The 19803-nt window shown below is 42.6% G+C and overlaps 1 protein-coding gene across 1 annotated transcript in view; it reads left to right on the top strand.

Moving 5' to 3' along the window:
• The window catches only part of LOC136712904 (transmembrane protein 132C), a 169406-nt gene that overhangs the window by 40011 nt on the left and 109592 nt on the right, over window positions 1-19803 (top strand). The window contains exon 2 of the mRNA XM_066689729.1: window positions 10406-11294. Within this exon, the coding sequence (XP_066545826.1) occupies window positions 10406-11294 (889 nt within the window). The remainder of the gene's footprint in view (window positions 1-10405; window positions 11295-19803) is intronic.

Genomic DNA, 19803 nt, shown 5'->3' with positions numbered 1-19803 from the left:
GTACACCTGGTGCACACTTAAAACTGTGAATGAACCCTGTCACACCGCGGTGACTAGTATGGCACCTTTAAAGCATGCGAGTGACGTTGCTTACGTGACAGGAATTCCAAAATCCAAGCCGTCCTTCCCATTCCAATTATATGCCGTCCTCAGGGAATGCAAAACACACATTTGGTCTTGTGGTTAAACTTTAGATTGACAGTGAGAGAGAAGAACAGCGCAGTTGTGGGCTTTTCAAGATATGGAATATATCGAATAAAAGATATAGAGCTAATAGATATAGAGTCAATTTAACCCTTGAAATTAATTCAAACGAAACATTGTCTGTTGCACAGGACAAGATTAAGGAGGATTGTCTTTTTGCCTTTAATTGATTAATGACCTTCATTAGTTACTTCCCAGAGTAACAGAAGGTTGAGCAAAACCTGAGTACTGTTCAAATGAAAAGCAAACAAATGGTAAGGACTCCAGGGCAGCTAAACTTACTCAGACTTCACTCTTGCAAAACTTATTTAATTGTAATCTTTGCAGACATTTCTACCGCTCAACAGCCCCCCCCGCTTCTCTCTCCCCCTCCCTTTTCTACTGGGCTACTGGCAAAACCAATTCAAGACAGTGCAGTCCTGTACCAGTGATGCGCTCTAGGGAGGAAGTGGAGTCTTTGCGAGAGTCTGGACTTGAGTTTGATCTGACATCGCCATGACTGAACAGTAGGCTGAGCTGCAGGCCTCTGGGGCTGCTGGGATGTGGAAGTTTTGCTTAATGTGTCAACTGTCGGACCAAGCTTCAGCAAATCCTTCTCTTTCCCCTGTGATTACTGTTCTCCGCAACACCACGGACAATGCTGGGAGCACTCTCTCTCGATCTTTTGCTCTCTCTCACTCTGTTTTTCTCTCTCTCTCCAAGTGTGCTTATCAGTCGTGAGCTATTGATACAAGCACTGGATAGGTTTTCAGGGAGGGAGGAGGGAGGAGGAAGGTGGGCGGGGGGCAACGGTTACCGCCAACGTTTGATAGTTGGTGGATTTGTGCCGATGAAGTTAATTAGATTCCCTTCCTTTCAGTCTCTGGTGATCTGCGCTTATCAGGACTACTTAAAGAGAAGAAAATAAGCGCTGCCGCTGCGAATATTAAAATGAACATCATCATCTGGCTCCCACGAGAGCCAAGATTAGATGTAATCAGATTTATCTGTTTGGGATTGAAAAGCAGTTTTGGTGTGGTTTTGTGTGGCCACATTGCAATAATAATAATAATAATTATTAATAATAATAATAATTAAGCCCATAAATCTACTTTGTTTTCCTCTTTTCCACAGCAACCTTTCATTTGCTGAAATGAGGTTGTCTCTCTTTCCCACAGTTAATGGAAACTTTATGCCTCTCTGCTTTGCTTCCTGTCTTCAGAGAGAGGCTGAGCGAGGGGGTGGCCCTGATGCCGAAATGCACCTGTCCTGACATCGATTTATCCAACAGGGCCCTAGGGCCACAGTCCTTGACGATTGTGAGCGCCGTTATTTGATTTAACTAAACTGAATTAAATTAACTGTGTAAAATGTATATGTATATATAAATATATACTTATATGCACATTCTCTTTATTTTATCCTACTATATAAAAAAAATCACTTTGTAATTGTGTTAAGACTCTACAGGAGTTTATCGTCGTTTAAGCAGTAATTGACCTTGTCTGTGTGTAAGTGGCCTTGCCTGAAGTACACCCGAGCCACGTTCCTGGCCTGACAGACAGTTATTCACCCCATATTTGCCAGCATGTCAGTAAGTGTTCTGTGATTACTGCTTGAAAGCCTTCCAGCTCACTTTGCTGGTAAACACTTCCTTGTGTTTTGCACTTCTAGGCTAGTAAAGCACAGCTTGTTTCAAGGACTAAACATTCTATTACAACATCCTAATTGCTCTTTGGTTCCGCTACCTCCACGCAAAGCAGGCGTGCTGTATTGGGAACCTTCACCTCATTTGCTGTGGTTGTTTGTCTAACATATTCATATAAATATACGTGTCCTCTAGGCCTTGTTCCTGCTTGGTGTGAGTATCTCATCCTAACAACCTTTTAAACGTGTTCACGGCCTGCTCACGGTTCTCATATTCTCTGATTTGTTTTTAATGTAATTTATTTTGTATGCTTGTGTGTGTTCATATCTACCTTGGAAACATCAGTGAGTAAAACATCACGATTTGCACTGAAATACAGCTTAATGAAAGATGAGGGTTTTTTTTTCGTCCTTGTGAAATAATGTTCATGTCTAAGCATTGTGATATTTCAATGGCAGCTTCGTCATTGTGTGTTAAGCATCATTATCTCTGGAAAAGCTTGTGGTAGGCTTTGCTTCTGTTCGCTATGCTTCTGAGATATATATATCCACACACACACATATATATATATATATATATATATGTGTAAAAGAAAAAGATTGCTCCTAGAAATGGCACATTTTCATTATAATGTGTGAGTGTCTGCTGCACTATTTTGCCATTAAGTTAATGAGGTCTTGAAAACCATTAGGCATTCTCCATTCATTGTGAAGTCAACGTAAATGCTAACAGATTAATTATGGTAAGAATTATCTGCATCTTAATGGCTCGAGTTGCTACTTTTTTTCTCAGGTTTGTTTTTAATTATGAAAAAAGGAATTCCAATAAACGAGGCAGGTTCCAGAATGTATACATATCAATTACATTTATGATCACATTCATTCAAATGGTTACTAATTTAGCTTCTCTTAAATTACTATTTGTAAAGTGCTGCTCATTAAGAGTGCAGCTCTGAATGCTCACAATGATGCCGTTCTTCCCAAAATCGAATCTTGTAACGTACAGACTTTTTTCACTTCACAGAACCGAATATCAGATTCTGAACATATATTGAATATATATATATATATATATATATATATATATATATATATATATATATATATATATATAATCTTTATTGCTACCTTTAGAGAAGAGGTCAAAATATTAGCATCTTATTTCGCCTACACGTTGCATAGATTACCCTTTGATTCGCTTTTTCACCGCATGTTTGTTTATGTCCCTAATTTCTGCTGCACGAACTAAGCTTGAAACAATAGTGGGAGATGAGCTTTTATGTTCCAGACCTTTTCTTTTAATGATGATTATACAGCAATAATGAGTTCATGTAAGCTGTTGAGAGTTACACTGCTTCGTTCATTTCTCTTTTAAATGACCCCCTGAAGGTTTATTTTCAGGAACTGGGAAAATGACCGTCTGTGATTATACACTCACCATGTCTTCCGCCTGAAACTGTATATTTTCCAGCCATGTTGAGGTGCGTGTGACTAGAACGTCAATGTTTCAAATCGAGCCCCCTTTCATTGCCTATCTTGGGGCCTTCAACCTCTTCAGCACACTTCGGTGCTTGTGGTATTGGTCTGTAGTCTTAGACCTTCCCCACCCCTCGAAGTCTAGGACATAGGGAAGGCTTTTCCCAGGTGGAGCCAAGTCTGGTCCCGTCTTCAAGCCTGGAACCCTGATTTCAGTGCCACACGGGTTAGCTGGGATTCCTCTCTGTGAAGGGCTGTCCTCGCCTACTTAAGCCTCGCTCTGATGTTTCCCTGTGGCCTGAGCGCAGGAGGAGGGATCTGGAGAGCTCATCGTGGGTTAGGGCATGGGAAAGAATGGATTTTTAGGAGGCTTCCGGTTACTTATCAGGTGAATGCTGCTCTGCGATGCGATCTGCTATCAGCGGGATCTAATCCCTTTTAAATTGGTTTTTCACACTCTCCTGGCCACAAAGTGGTAAGGCCGCTCCTCCTTGCCTGGTGCCTCCTGGGGGGACCTATTAATATAAGATAGACTGGTATCTTCTGCTGAGCGAGATGGATTAATATAAAATGCGAAGGAGAACTTTTATTGTTCATCCTTGGATACAACCGTATTGAAGGTTATGAGCTGACGGGTTGCAAAGATGTCGCTGAAGGCTTATAGGTGTTTCACACCCAAGATAACCTCCGAGAGCAGGGAGCTGTCATTTCCGTGAGACACGGTGGGCTGCAAATCGTCAAATAAAAGGAAGTACATGATAAGAACCGTAATGCGCATAAAAACAATCTGTGATAAATGTAAACTCCATGCATTGGACTGAATCTCATTATTTATTTATTTGTGTATTTATTTATTTATTTATTTTGGGGGGGGTAATAGGACTCATTTTTCATACACGTCCAGATAGAAAAATCAATAGAATACATTTTCAAAATAATATGAAGTGGTTGCTTTGGCAGCTTTTCTTAAAATTATTATTCAGACAGAATGCTGAAACCTTGTTTAATGGCTAATTCTTTTGAGCTGTATGAAACGAGGTAAATGTGTTCAGCAAAATAAACCAGAAATCCTAATCATGCGAGACAGTCATGTGCTTACACAGTGTTTTTTTTGTGTGTGTATGTGATTTTTTTTTTTTTTTTTTTTTTTATACATATATGTATACTAAAATGCTTGAATCATTTTAATTTCTTCACGGCTCTTTATCACTAGCTGAAAACCTTTGAACCCTTTTATGTTGATTTCTGTGTAGTACTTCATTATTGCAAAATTCCTTGTGAAAAGGCCCGAAAAGCAGAGCCGAGTTGAGTAAAGGAGTGGGATTACGTAAGAAGTTGGCAGTTCTTGCGACGGTGCTTGTAAATTCGAGCTGAAGCCCTGATGGATTGTTTAAAGTGTGTTTGCACAGCAGTTTTTAATCGATGCTTAAAATGTTAAATTAGGCTGAAATCAATTTGCATTACCAACTAATCAAATACCGTATTTGCAGGTTATCAATTTTTCTTGCCGTTTCAGTAATCGCTGGCGTGCCTCAGAGCTGCCCAGATGGGTTCCATAAATATTTGCTACATCTGCTGCCATTTTCCCCAGTGTGAGACTTCTTTCTCTTTCTTTTTTTTTTTTTCCCTGCCCATGCCAGTTATATCCCACTAGGTTAGGGCCAGTCAGATCGTTCTGTTTGTGTGCCAAGTACGGCGTATTGTACATGAATAAAAAGATGGAGGTCATGTGTGTGAAGCTAATTTAGGTTTCTTTATTGCAGTTATCCACTGTTATGTAACCCATTTGCATGCACAGCTACTCTTTAACCATTCCCGTCCCGCTCTGGATGTTTCCGCAGGCCGTGGAGGTGTTTGTGGCAGGTTTTTCCATTGTGGCAGGCTCTCCTGCAAACTTTATCAAGGAACTGAAATACTCATTTAATTTTGACTTCATGTGACCATCAGGGCAGATTTTTATTTTTACTAAGTGTACAAAATATACAGCATCGAAGAAACCGTGCGTCAGACATGGCAAACTTTGTCCCCATATGGATTATGTAGAGTGGAAATCTTTAGTTGTTATGTAGTACTTATGATAAACATAGATACTTAGATCAATCCCAACAGAAGTCCTCTGCCAATGTGGCTTGTAAGAAACCGTGGCATGCTGTTCCTCATTGCTTGCAGTACGCTGGTTTGCAAAGTGCTGCTGTACAATATGTTTCATACCCAGATTTGGGAGATGTTGCACAGACATAACAGCCATTTCTCCTGTATCGTGGTGATAATAGGTGTGACTGCACGTCTGCTTGGTCCTGTCTATGCAAGTTTGATTCTCCGTGCCATTGATTCGTTTCCTGCGATGGAGATTTTTTTCCTTTAAGGTTTATTACCCGTTTTAATGTTTATAGTAATATTCCAGGCCTCGTTATATTGTGCCTTCGTTAATGACCTCGATGTGGGATTAAAAGCATGTCTAACCTAAGGCAAAGCTTTTTTTTTCTGTTTTTAAACAATGATATTCAGTTATGATGTAAGTGACATTGTGTATCTGCTAAAGCTCCAATAAAAGCAGGAATGCATTTGATATTTTCCTTGAAAGAATTCTCCAATAGAATTACACACCTGATCTTGGGTAAAAAACATTGGAAAAAAAGACTGCGATTGTAATATTACGTCTAATGTCCTGTTTTTCAAATGGTGGTTATCTGACTTTCTCTAGGAAGAATGGTCTGTTATAAGGTGTCTTGTTAAGGCCACCATCCTGTGGACTTTGAGTCTTGGCTAGGGGTACAACAATTTAAGAGTCTCTACCATGTTTACTGACAAGGAAAGACCAAAGCACTTTATTTTTTGTTTTCATTTATTTATATGAAAAAAAAAATCACGACAGCATTTTAATCTTTCGTGTGACAACTATACCCACTGCGCTGTCACCAGCTGCCACAGATAGCATGGAGATCTGTGTGATTTTCGGAGACATAGCTCTGAAGGTCCCAATTAAAATGCCCCGCACTCTTAACTTTACAGTGGAGAATCACCGGGAGACGAGACACGCAGGAGCCATTAATGAGATGGTAAAATAAAGAAAGGTAGAACAGGGAATGGTACCTGGAGATTTATGTCTGGGACGCTTTAGTGTGCCATTGAAAGGGGATGATCTCATGGGAAATCAGGACGGCAGCATTTGCTGAGAAAATAAATACCATTTTGCTTTAATCAGAAGAGATGCAAGCAGCACAGGGATTGCTCCAGTGTCCTGTTGTTATGAAACATTACGACTTCAATGCAAATGCGACCTAAATAAGAAACTCTGGAGTTCTAGATTGGCTGTGATTTGCAGAGGTGTTGCCACTGCTTGTTTTGACAAATTTATGTATTCATTTATTTTATTTATTTGGCATTTATTGGGGTTTGGGGGGGTGGGGGTGGGGTTGGTTCCTTCTAAACCAAGACCCCTGTGCAATGATGAATTGTGGACCTAGCATGGGTATAAATATATTCAAAGTTCCCAGCCACATAGATTTGAAAGAGTGCATTTCCTTCTGGTCTCCATCTCTGATGTAAGTGCAGGCGGATCGTCCCTGTCTAACTGGCTCTAAGCGAGATGTCCACCAGCGACTCTGCTGTTAGTGTAGCAAGCCAACCATAGTCCAGCATTTCGTAGTCAGGTGTTTTGTTATTCCCTCACCTTGAGCACAAGCTTTCCTTGCAACAATCCTTTACAGCTGGTGAATCGGTACTAATCTCAGATGCCTCTCCTCGATGCTCTTGTGTTCTTTGACGATGATGGGAGCTGAAATGTTGGCTGATCTCTATAGTTATTTTCCTGCTGGTAGTCCGATGAAGTTAATGGATACTGTGTCTGTGTAGCCGAGCCGAGCCGGGGTCATTTCATGGTAGAGTGTTGCAAACACCTTCTTGGAATTCCCTCCAGGACCAACTCAGTACGCACGGCTGAGCGGTTATTTGTAAGTGAAAGTAAAGGATCTTGACGACGTATCACAGATCACAGGGTTGTCTCTAGCTTGTTACCGAGGCGATTTCAAGATCACAACGGAAGCACTGCCTCTGCAGGGACAGACGGGCGCTTTGATTTTCCCGGTGAAGATGGAACCTACTTCACAGGGTGCGCGCATGTGTGTGTGTGTGTGTGCACATTAGTGTGTGTCTGATTCCTGTGTGAGCAGATTGAATGGGATTGATGGAAATAGTTCCAATAAGTGGATGGCAAAAGACAGGGATCAAAGGCCTAGTTGGGGCACAATTTAATGTTGATAGATGGCTCCAGTTGACTGTGTCGAACATCATTAGCATAAAGGTCACAGACCCTATTCAAATTTGTGTCAACCTGTTTTTAGATCAGAAGTCAGTAACTCAATGTGTGAGCAGCCAAGGGTGCCATTTTCATTTTGCCATGGTTATACGCGTACATATTCCTGACAGAGCAGCAGTTAATGTCAAGGGGACGATTTTTCCAGTGAGACTGTTAGATGAAAGAACCCTGAACGGAAGTCACATTGCAAGCCTTGTGCCCGGCAGTGTGTAAAAACAATCATCGGGGCGTGTGATGTAATGTACGGCGAAAAACACAATTGAAAAACAACGGCAAATGGTGTGCCAGTGGGTGTGAAGTGTGTCAAACCACCGGAAAGAGAGAGGTGGTCATTTCTCTGTAGCATGGACTCTGAAAAAGTCGTTCACTTCCACTTCTTCTTCTTTTTTTACAGATGTAGAAAAACACAATCAATATATATTAAAAAAATAATAATAATAATAATAAAAAAATATATATATATATATATATATATATATATATATATATATATATATATATATATATATATATATACTGTATGTTACTGGTAGTTTTTGAAGTTGAACGGGTACTGAAACAGTTTACAGCTAGAGGTTAATTTAGCTGCCTTGCCCCTCTGGAATAACTCACCAGTGAATTTTATTGTACGATATAATAGCACTGGCAAGTCTCCATGGACTGCATCAAGTCAGTATGAGCAACTCTCCAGGGAGTAGTCCTTAAAAATAGATGCTTTAGGTAACCCGCCGGGATTCCCAAGTTCTATTCATTTTTTATTTTTTTATGCAGCTGTGTCACATCCTCAGAGGACAGGGAACGATGAAACTTCTCCTTATCCTAATGGCACAGGTTTCAGGTTCTCTTTTATGGAGCCCTACGTTTCCTTGAAAATGGTAAAGCTATCCAAAATCTGAGAGAAATTAATCTCTTCTGTTAAAGGTGAAACGTTACTAAAGCATTATATATATATATATATATATATATATATATATATATATATATATATATATATATATATATATATTAAAAAGTAACGCCCAACAACTGGAATGCAGGACTCAGACGAAAGGCAGGTGAGCCCTGGGGGGAATGCAAAAAAAACAAATTGTCTTGCCATGGTATTATGTAGTTTCCTACAGCTCTAAATACTCAATAAAACCTCTGGTTTGTCAAAGATTGATGTTCCTAGCCAGGGTTTAGCGCTCACTACCATTGCGGTTTATTGTGTTGTACATAACCTTGATATCTCCAATCCCTTGGGCTAGAAAGAAAAATAAAAAAGAAGGAAAACAGAATAAAGAAATAGTCTAATTCTCCAGGAACCCCAGCGCACCGTTTCTTGGCAAGCTTTTGTGTAATTGGTTGTTGCCTTGCTCAGATGTGTGGCCTCTGGGCCTCTTTCTAAATGGATTGCATCTTTAAATGTGTGTATTAACTACCTATATTTTTTTCCCACCCATTGATTTTCATAGATGAACGGGTATTGCAGAGTGTATTTATAACGGGTGGGCGAAGGCTCTTGTTAGGACCGGTGCACACACTCCCAGCACAGGACAGAGCAGGCAGGGCACTAGGCAGTGTGGTGACTCACACGTGCCACAGACAGTTTGTAGATATGTAATGCATGAAGCTAAATATAGGTTCATGGTTACGCTAGGTTAGATATCACCAGGAAACTGGAATGTGTCACCCTAGCACACCGAAGCTGGAGCGTGTCGATATTGTTTTATTGCTCTCTCCATCCCTACAGAAGATAAAACTCTGGTAGATTAATTACTGTGTAAATGAAGAACTCCTGTATTTTGAGCTCCTACGATTCAGGCTGTCTGGGATTCCTGTTGATGTGTGTGTGTGTGTGTGTGTGTGTTTGAGCAAGAGCGGATTGAGGAGAACCTCACAGTAGAGAGTCGGCGGTAAAGCAGAGCAACCTTTCAAAGCGTCCGTGGTTTTTTTAACCGTTTCCTCCTCCTCCTCGTGTCCACGATGCCGCAGATGGGTGCACTCGTTCAGTATGAATCATCGCTGGCTGGGGAGATGTTTTATTTGAAATGCTTGCTCTGCTTTCTCTCTGGAACATCTGCTGTTCGCTGGGCCCGAAGGCTCAGGTGACTCGCCAAAGGTTGCACAAGCATTGTCTGCATGCGCTCTCACGCCACGCTGTCCCAGCGCCGGCCTGCTTCAGCTGGGAGGTATTTCTTCCACCTCTACAAACAAAGGGAACAACAGCTGGCATGAACAACTCGAAATTCAGGCGCTACGAGGTTTAAAAAACAAAACGAACCTTATCACCATACTGGTGATCCACACAGGGATTATGAGGAGTTCTGGAAGTTTGCAGGAGCTGTTGCGGCGCTCAGAGTTTGTGCCTCAAAAACGTTTTCCCCATGATCTGTAGAATCGGGTCAAACTCAGGAATAGTTTTTCACGGCAATGCGATATGGCTGCCGTTGGAAGTGTTTCATGCATCCTATTCTATTCTAAACTATTTCCAGGTGCTCCGTTCTCTTATTAATATTACAATTCATATCCCATGTTTTTGTTTATTAGTTGGATCCGTTGTACTGTGCCATTCTGAAACCAAGCTGTTTTCATTTTGGTTGATTTTGGTTACATCATGTGAATTCAGGATAAGGGCTTTTTTCCCCAATAAAGTATTCTTGAAACCTACTGCAAGTCCACTGAAAGTTAAAGTTAAACGAATGCAGTTAAACAATCTTATTCATTATCAGCATGATAGGATTTAACTTGCCGGTGATTGAATCCCCCGACCCACAGTCCTCCTGTCCTTGTGTGTTGCAGCTGCAGAGAGCCGGGGAGCGTCAGATGGCCAACAGAAGTTCTCTTCCCTGCCCACCTTCCTGCCTGTGTCCTACCAGATCCAAAATGCAGAGTCCTCCTTCTTCCTGAAGGAGGCCGGCCAGGAGGTGATGAGGAACACCAGCCTGCAGACTCGGGCCGAGCCTTTCTTTATCCACATGGCGGAAGGGATCCCCACGGTCAACTGCAGCTATGGCAACCTCTCTGCAGAGGCCCCCGTCCCCCTGGAGCTCCTGCAGTCCACACCTCGCATCCTCGCCGGCGCCACCCAGCTCACCTTCAACTGGAAAGTCAGGGCGCACATCGTCAACGACCGGGTACACTTCCAAAAGCCCAGAGTGCAGACTTTGTTCTACCTGACTGGGCGAAGCTGGGAGGAGGCTGCCCTGACTGAAAGGCTGCCCTGCATTAAGGTTTTTGCCTTCCAGGAGACCCAAGAGGTGATGGCAGGCTGCAGGCTGGAGGGGAGCCTGGGGATCTGTTTGGCGGAACTGGAGCTCCTGCCCAGCTGGTTCAGCCTGCCTCCGATGGGCCCGGGACGGAAGAAGCCCGCAGAGCAGTGGGACGGCACCAGTGTGGAGTTGTACTACACCGTGCAGCCGATGGAGGGCGATGGTGACTGCAGCACTGGGGACCCCAGGAAAGGCAATAATGCCATTCGCCCAGGGCAGGACGAGGCCTCGCCCTCCATGCTGCGGATTGGCTCGGTCTACCTCTACCACACCCCAGAGGACGGCCCCCTGGCGCCGGAGCTCAGGCTGGATGATAACCTTGTGATCCACGTGGCGCCCAGTCCTGTGAAGCAGGGTCAGATCATCACGTTTCGGATCTGCATGGAGGCCGTCTCCACAGTGGAGCAGTTCACACTGAGGTTGGTGGGCTTGAGCTGTTATAATGCATTATAGGTAGCTGTTTATATTTGTATACGTGTGTGTGTGTATATCAATATCATCATCAGCAGCAGCAGCCTTAATTGATCCACTGCTGGATGAAGGCCTCCATGAGATGTTTCCCTTTGTTTACAGGTAAGATCTCTTTTCCAGGTGACACCAGCAAATCTTTTTTCATGATCCTATATTTTATGTGGTCTTCTTCTAGGTGTATGGGCATCTGTTGGGATATATTCTGTAGCTTCTTTCGTCCATATTTGGTCTGTCCTTCTTGCAGCATGTATGGCCCAATGGCCATTTTAGCGTCTTCACTCTTTCAGTCATGTCCCATACTGTGGTTTGTTCTCAGATCCATTTATTTGTTTTCCTGCCATTTCTTGTTGCTCAGTGGATGTATCTTTCAATGCTGCTTTGTGCAATTCCCCTTAATTAACTAGGTTTCAGAGTCAATATATATATAAATATTCCACATGGATATAGATACGTATCACCATTGGGTTATCAGTGAACCTCTACTGGCCCTCACTTTGCACAGGCACAGCTCTGTATCTGTAAGCCTCACACAGATGTTTCTGCTTAGACTTAATTGAACACAGGTCCAGCAGGTTTATACAGAGCCGTTCTTGTTGAGAGGCTGCGTTACTGTGGTCAGCGTTGTCTCTCTGCCGCTAATGTGGGTCTGAGGTGAATGACAGGCTGCAATTGGGCACTAATGGGTTGATGAGAATGATTAGGCATTGACAGTATACTGTACTTTTACCTATATGTGTATGTGCATTAATAAACGCTCATCGTGTCCAGACAAGACACAGACGCACACAGTGCACTGCAGTCATGCAGTGTCTGCCACTGGTAGGTATACCGTGTTGTTTGAAAAAAGCATAAACACTTCTAAGATCTCCTGCTGTTACAAAACCAAACAGAAGCTTTAATCCTGCCTTCAGAAACTCTGGAATTGGCAATTCACAAAGACCTGTGTGACAGTCCACACTGTAATTGTGCTGCTTTCTTCTTCAGCTGAAAATAAACCCGGGCTGTTTCTTCGGTTGAAGCTCTCTGTGGCGGCTCGTTCGCTGGCTCAGTCTCGGCACCCCATACTGAGATTTGCAAATCCCAGATTCAGCTGCAGCAAAAAATATATACATATCCTTTTTCTTATGCTTTGCAAATCATCAGTTAAAGATAAATCCTACCAGATAAGCATTTTTTTTTCTCTACTATCATGAAATGTATCTTTAGAAATTAATTAACTGTGGGCATAAAGAGATTTTTTTTCTTTTTCTAATTTAAACGGATTCATTAGTCCACAGAAAGAGTCTGAAATGTGTTTCCAGGCAGCTGTAGGGTCTACGGTCTGGCCCCCCTGAATTTGAACATTCGTTCTCTTTACCTGACTTGTTCTCCCCCTGCTGGACACTTTCAGGTACTTGCATTGCTAAAACAGGCACAGAGTCCCCGGACAGTTACTTTTTGGTGGGGGTACGAAAACTGGAGGAGTGAGTGATCGGTGCAAGAAAGAGGTGCTATAAAGAATCTCACTGCACCCCTCCACCTCCCCAGATTGACCATTTGGGTTTAGTTAATAAAACAAACACATCGGAAAGCATACAAACTTGCACAGTGTGATGGATGGCTTGGGCAGTGTGTCTGAATATTGATAACCCAGTGAGGAACACGGGCAAGAGACCACACTAGCAGCTGCTTCATGACTGAACTGATTGGTTCAGACACATTTACTAAAAGCCTCTAAAAGGGCGCTTTTCATAAACACACCTACGGCTTCGCTGTTTTGACCACCTTTGACAAATAATCCGTCACATTTTTTGATTTTCCCAGTGTCAGCAAATAAGTTACTGTGTCGCCTCGAAGCTCAAAGAGTGGGCAACATTTTAATTTACATTTTTATCCTATAGCCCTGGCCATGTGTTGGCAGGGATAATCCTGCTGCAGGATTAATGTAGCTCCTGTCGTAATCTTCAGAGCACTTCCACAGGCACTTCAGGTATTATTTCCCACTGAAAGGGGCCCAGTTTAGGCCTCCACCTGGGTCGACCAGTTAAGGCCTCGTGTTTGGATGCAGAATGGAGCCTATAGTGTGGAGGCCACTGGTCTTGAATCTTCCCTTTGTTGTTATTCAAATGTGACTGGGTGCTCCTCAAGTGCAGGGCACAGCTGGCAGAATGAAACCAGGACTGGGAAGAGGTGGTTCAGGGCTTCCTTAGCTGGCCACCTGACAAGTGACCCCTGTGGCTGTCATCTGAGGGGTTGCATTTGCAAAACGGAGCAGATGGCCTGGTGTTGCATCTTTCAGAGGCTGTGTGTCTGTTGTCTTCAGTGCTTGAGAGACTCCAAACCGGGGTATATAAAATAACAATAACGATCCCTTATTCCATATTAAAAAGAAGTCTGAGAATCTGAGGCCATGCGATTAACTAATTATTCTTCCTTCTTGTTAAATTTGCAAAAGAAATTGCGTCTGTCTACAGTATGGTACCAGTGGAAACACAGGAGAGATGTACACTGACTCCGAAAAGAAAAAGAGAAAGAAAAAAGAAGGAAGCCCATATGTAAATGACTTGTGTGAGAGCGACGCAATATTTACTGTTGTGTACCAATATTTGGGATCTCGGTATTATTTGAAGTACTTCAGCAGGCAGAATTCAGTGCAGCAATATTCTTCTGTGTTGTTCTTTTTGTGCTGGTTGAGAATAGCTGTGTGCGCGGTGGTCTTTGTTCTGGTGCTATTGGAAACAGTGTCTGCTGGTTGACCTTGAGCTGAGGCCTTCCTGACTCTGCCTTCTAATAAAATGTCATCTTACAACTTAATGAGTGTTGGGGGGGGAGAGAGAACAAAACAAGGCAAAAAAGGAAAAAGACATGCAGGCACGCACACACCATGCAGGGCTGTATTGTAATAAGAGAAAGTCCCACTAAGTTGCAGTGAGTCTTAATGAGCTGTTTCAGAGAGAGCGTGAGATAAAAGGGCACGGTAAAATTGTATTTTTGTGCTTTAGTTTCCGGATGCTTTTACATTGCTGTCCTGAGTTCTGGCCTGTTTCCACCATGACTGGATCGTGCTTCCCTCCATATTGTGGTAATGCTAACATTTTCCATGGCCCAGCTTCCAATACAGCCCCCTGGATTTTGTGGGGTTTGTGGGAGAAAAGGGATTCTATTGTTCACCCAGATCCTTGATTCTCAGATTAAGTATGTGGGGGACGGGGATGTGTGATTGTGGGGGTTCATGAATGTGGTGCTGTGAGTGGAGGGAAGAGGTTTTTTTTCACATTTTTAGTTTCCTTTTTCTTTTCTTTTATTATTATGATTATTATTTTTAAGGGGATTATACAGAGTGTCTCCATGTCCCTCGAGGATGCCAGCTTTTCGAGGGCATCGATTTACATTGCGGCACAGGGAACGAAGCTTTAGAAGTCAATCAGGACTCCCAGATGTCAATCCTCTTGAAGGAGAGGATAACGCTGCGGCTGTTTGTTGGGCAAACAGATGAAAGAACTGCGGTGTTAGCAGTTTTAAACGATCACTAACCGCCATCTCATCCCCTGTAAATCCCTTTAATCCTTGTACACACACCTCCACTTACAGTACCTGCTCTCCCCCTGCTCCCCAGCCAGAGGAAGAGTCCTCGCTCGGGGACTGATGGCCGAGATCTGCTTGTTAAAGCAAGTTTGGTTTGCTTCATTATTATGGTTGTTACTTTATCTTCGTAAGCGCAAACAAATGTGGCGACCATGTCTCCACATGCGTGCTCCACAGTGTGCAGCTCGGCCACCGTGTTGACGCGTCTCTGGGAAGATGATATCAGCTCAGTGTTTCCCGGCTTTAACTGTGGACCACTGAGCATTTCAATTTATTTCACTGACAAGGGCAGAAATTAGACACAGGCGTTTAGGCAAGAAAAAAAAGAAAAGGTAACCTGTCTTTGTTTTATTGCCTTGTCATGTGTGTAATAGCAAAGCCTACAGAAATAGAAAAGTTAGAGGCCTCCCAGACAACACTGCAGTTAACCTTGACTCTTTCGTTTATCCACACCCCACTGTGCCATTAGACATCACAGTGGACCGCCCAGTGCTTTTCCATTCAGTCTGTCACTGAGGCCTCTGTGCATCAAATGCCTTGTTTGTAAATAAAGACATGCAGCAAAATAAAAATCTATACCAGAAATACAAAAGACTTGCAGAATCTCACATTTGCAGGGAAGACTAGGTGAGGTTTCCCCAGGAACACTATCATTTGTTTTTTATATTTCAGGAAACACACAACTGTATTGTCTTTTGTTGTTTTGTGGCTGTGCCAATCTTTCTGCACACACTTGTTTCGGCACTGTGCACTAGGTGGTGCTGTTCTGTGTCTGGGAACACAGAAGTAAACATCTTCAGCCCAGGACTGTTTTGCCACTGCAAGCGACGGCTTGCCTGTAAACTTCACACTTTCCTCTAAAGAGGTGGGATGATTAGAACAAAATGTGCAGATGTCTGATTTCACACTTTTTAAAAATACCATCAAAAAAGTATATATATTTTTGTGTGTGTGTGCGTGCCTGTGCGTGTTGACGCATGTGACATTCTGCGCAGTCAGATACAGACACAGAAGTCAAAAACAGTCTGTGATGCATCTGTTTGTCGACTGCACAGTGGAGCATCCTATATGTTACATCTGATCCCTGATATTTCGTGTGAATCACATGCATATGAAAATGATATGGACTTTTATCAGAAAAGATGGAGATTCTTTTCAACACCCCAGCTGCCCCCACATCAACCACCCACCTATCTTCCCCCTTTCTGCCACCAGCTAGACCCTGAGTTTGCATAGCGGCTTGAATCCCAGTTCAAACAGTTGTTTGTCTTCTGGATAAAAGCCCTGCTAACAGTATTTACAAACATTACCATCACTTACAGCACTCCTGCCAGGTTTAACTGTCAACAAAGACAATTACTTTGCATGAACAAACAGCTGTCTGAAAGTCACTCCTGTGCACTTGGCTCTGCGCTGAGCACGCCAGTTGGCAGGGCCTAGGCTCCCTTTCTGCATTGGGTGGGTATCCATTTCACTGTGGGCTCCTTCTCCCCGCCTGCACTCTTGTCTTTGGTGGGGAGGGCGTGAGGACAGAGCCGCCACGGTGTGCCGCAGGATGCCTGAAGGTTTGCAGAGCATATGTTGATCTCACCTCAGGCTGGGTGACTGTGTGACTCACGCTGCTCCTTGTGAGTATCCCCCCGCTGACACCACAGTACCCGCTGGTCCAGGATGTCTGCTAAAGGTTTACCATCATGTTGTGCATTTGAGTGTCCCATTGAGAGGGTCTCTTAAATCCCCCACTCAAGTATGATCGGCATTCCCCTGCAGCTGGACTGGCGAAGGATTGTTTGCATGTGCCCACGTCATGGTGTGAATGGTTATCTGTCTTCTCTTGTGGAAATCTTCAGGCATGGTTTGCAGTCTAATTAATGGGCAGATGTCACATTATAATCATAGAGCCTATTATTTTCTGTAGGTAACCTAATGTCTTTCACCAAGCCTTTAAGGTAGACATCCAGGTTTCAAGTGGAAACCGGTTGGTTAAGCAGATTGATGAATAAATCAGTCAAATTGATGCAGCTCCGCGGTGCAGCGCAAACGCACTTAATTCGAAAGACTCTTCATAGGCTGTCGCTCTGGAAGTATAAACACAGCTATTTATTATCACCGTGCACATCTGCTCACAGAATGATTCTTCGATTAAAAAAAAAAAAACTGCTTATTATGTCTCTGATTATTACTGAGTTTCTTAAGTAAGAACAAAAACATATGCCCAGGCTTGTCTCTGAATTAGTCTATCAAAAGAAAGAAAAAGAAAAAGGGGGGGAGACAACAGCAGAACATGATATTCACTCAAACCTTTCTGATGCTACATGAGGTATTCATCATGCTATAAACATATGGCAGGAACCATCTCATTCCAGCAGCATATGGCTTCAAAGGATAATGAAATTGATATAGTGTATTTCTGAATTATTGCAGGGTTTTTCAACTCACCTCAGCAGATTAACTTCTGTGATTTACAGCTTCGGGGTTTTATTTTCTGGAGAAGTGATGGTAAACCTGTGATCCTTGCTAAGTAGCAAGGGAACAATATCACTCATTTACATTTTGGGATTTTAAGAAGCACGCTGCTGACAGTCTGATTGCTTTCTGATATAGAAAAGTTCAAAAACACCAAGATGATATTCAACGTGTTGGCCAAATTGTTAAACCCCAAGGAAAGAAATATATGGATGGGCATTCAGTTTTTTTAAGTTTAAGCACTTTAGCTAAAGTGGCATATTATAAACTTCTAGAAAATTATATACTAGAAAATCTGTAATGCATACTAGGTTCTTCACAGTTCAATTCCACGGTCTATGTTTTTTATTCCCTAATCAAAATTAGAAGACATATCAGAAGAAATACTTATAGCGTGGAATAAAAGTAAAATAATTGAAATGAAATTGAAAATGTCTCCATCTCTAAATTGTCTTTCTCATTTTGTATGCAATATTCCTCAATAACTGTTTCTTCCCTGTATTCTTTGTCCAAAACACTTTTTTTTGAGTGTCTGCAGATTTATTAACCGCAGCTGCAGGGAATTATTTCCAAGAGGTTTTAAAATAGACTTATTCAAACACTTATGCAACCCCTCTGCTCTCTATCACCATGTAGTTTCATCTTTAAGAAAAGAAGAAGGAAAAAAACTATTTTTATGTTTTACCCGCAGATGTTGCTACAGTCTGCTGCTGGAAACCTGCTTTAACAAAAAAAAAAATCTCTTGAGACTCAATTCTTATAAAGAGCAATCCAATTTTGGGTGGAATTGCCTTTTTTCTGTTTAATGCAGATGGAAAATAAAGATAATTTATTTTGTGGCTAGTGTACTTTCTTTTTCTTATGACTTGGCATTCGATGGTTCTCCATTATTTATTTATTTCTATTTTTTTGTCGCTTCTCCGCATCAGTTTTTATTTTCCTTCTCCCCCCACCCATTTGTAATTGTTCCAGGAAGGACTCCTGACAGCTCTGCTGTGTCCCTCCCTGCTTCTGCGACTCGCCGGCTTGCCAAAGAATCCTATCTGCACTCTCTCTGCAGAGAACCAGGGTTCCAGCAAAGACGATTTTCCGGGTAGTCAATCTACCTTGATGCCTGTTCTCTGGAGATATATGTATGGGAGGCTAAGCAAGGCTGAGCTTTGTGCCGCTCTTGGAACAAAAACCTCTTCAGGAAAACCAATGTAGGCCTCAGGTTTAAAGGTAGTCATTCATTTCAATCTTGAGGAGGTACTAAGACTACTGTCACGCTACGGTGATAGGGGGCACCGGTGGCTTGTTCCCGAAAACAAACTGAGACCTGGCTTTTTGGAATTCATTTAAATAAAGTGGATTTATTTGTTTGTCCAAGAGCAGTGTAGCTCCTCAGGATATCCTAGTGAAAAAATCAGTTTAACTCTTGTCTTGTTATAATCCTTCCTCCTTTAACCAATTGACCCGGTCTGTTTTTCATCCTTTATTACCGAAGTCAACCATAAAGAAAATCGGTATCCATTCTAAAGCCTTTATCAGCTCCAATGTTGGTGTACAGCCAGCAGTTTTCCAATAGCATGCCTGAGAAGTGCTGAAAAGTTTTGCAATCCCTGTTCTTCCTTGCTCTGCAGACTCCGTGGCAGCTCTGAGAGGACGCATTATGGCAGATGTACAGTAAGTGGATAGTGTGCACTGTGAGCCGACACAAGTCAGTCAACTAAGCGTGCCCAGAGTGGCCTCTGTGTGTCGAATTAGACTTTTGGTCAGAGATGGCGCATTAGTGATGCTCCGAGCGCTCTGCTGTCTAATGCCATGTCTTGATCGCTCGGGATGAACTGCTGATAAATGTTAAAACTGCTGCTTAAAAGGCGTCCAGGGGGAGTTGATCCTGACTTGATTTTGCTTGTCGTTTAACAGGCGATCGATAAACAATTTAGCACAAATACAGCAAGAGGGAGTTTTGAGAGGGGTGCGGGGGGTAGAGGGAAATATGTACACAAGATTTTTATTGTTGTTGTTGTTGTTGTTCTTACTTTTGAGTCTGACAGTGAAATGGAGGAGCAGCTTTATCTATCATCTATCTTAGCCCGTAATGCAGTTGGTGTCCTTGTCTTCAGTTTGGTTCCCTCAGTATCTTTACATTTAGGTGTGAATGTAAAAAAAAATACAACCAAAAACACAACGTACGAACGGTTCATTGCTGTGTACGTGGCGACTCATTTGAGATGCATACACTGTCCGTGACTCTCTACATTCATTATTTCTGTACTCTGACCCTGGCTATCGGCCACTGGGCTGCACATAATACAACCTCCCAGCTTTTCCAGCTCAGTGAAAGGAGTTCTCAGAGATGGGATCTCAGGGGTGACCAACTCACAACCACCTAATTGCACAAGTTATCTGCTTAAGTGGTCAAATCGAAAATCCTTCCAGATC

This window comes from Amia ocellicauda, chromosome 17, assembly GCF_036373705.1.
Source record: "Amia ocellicauda isolate fAmiCal2 chromosome 17, fAmiCal2.hap1, whole genome shotgun sequence".
Taxonomy (NCBI): Eukaryota; Metazoa; Chordata; class Actinopteri; order Amiiformes; family Amiidae; genus Amia; species Amia ocellicauda.
Note: the sequence above shows the minus strand (reverse complement) of the source record. Positions and strands in the feature narration are given on the sequence as shown.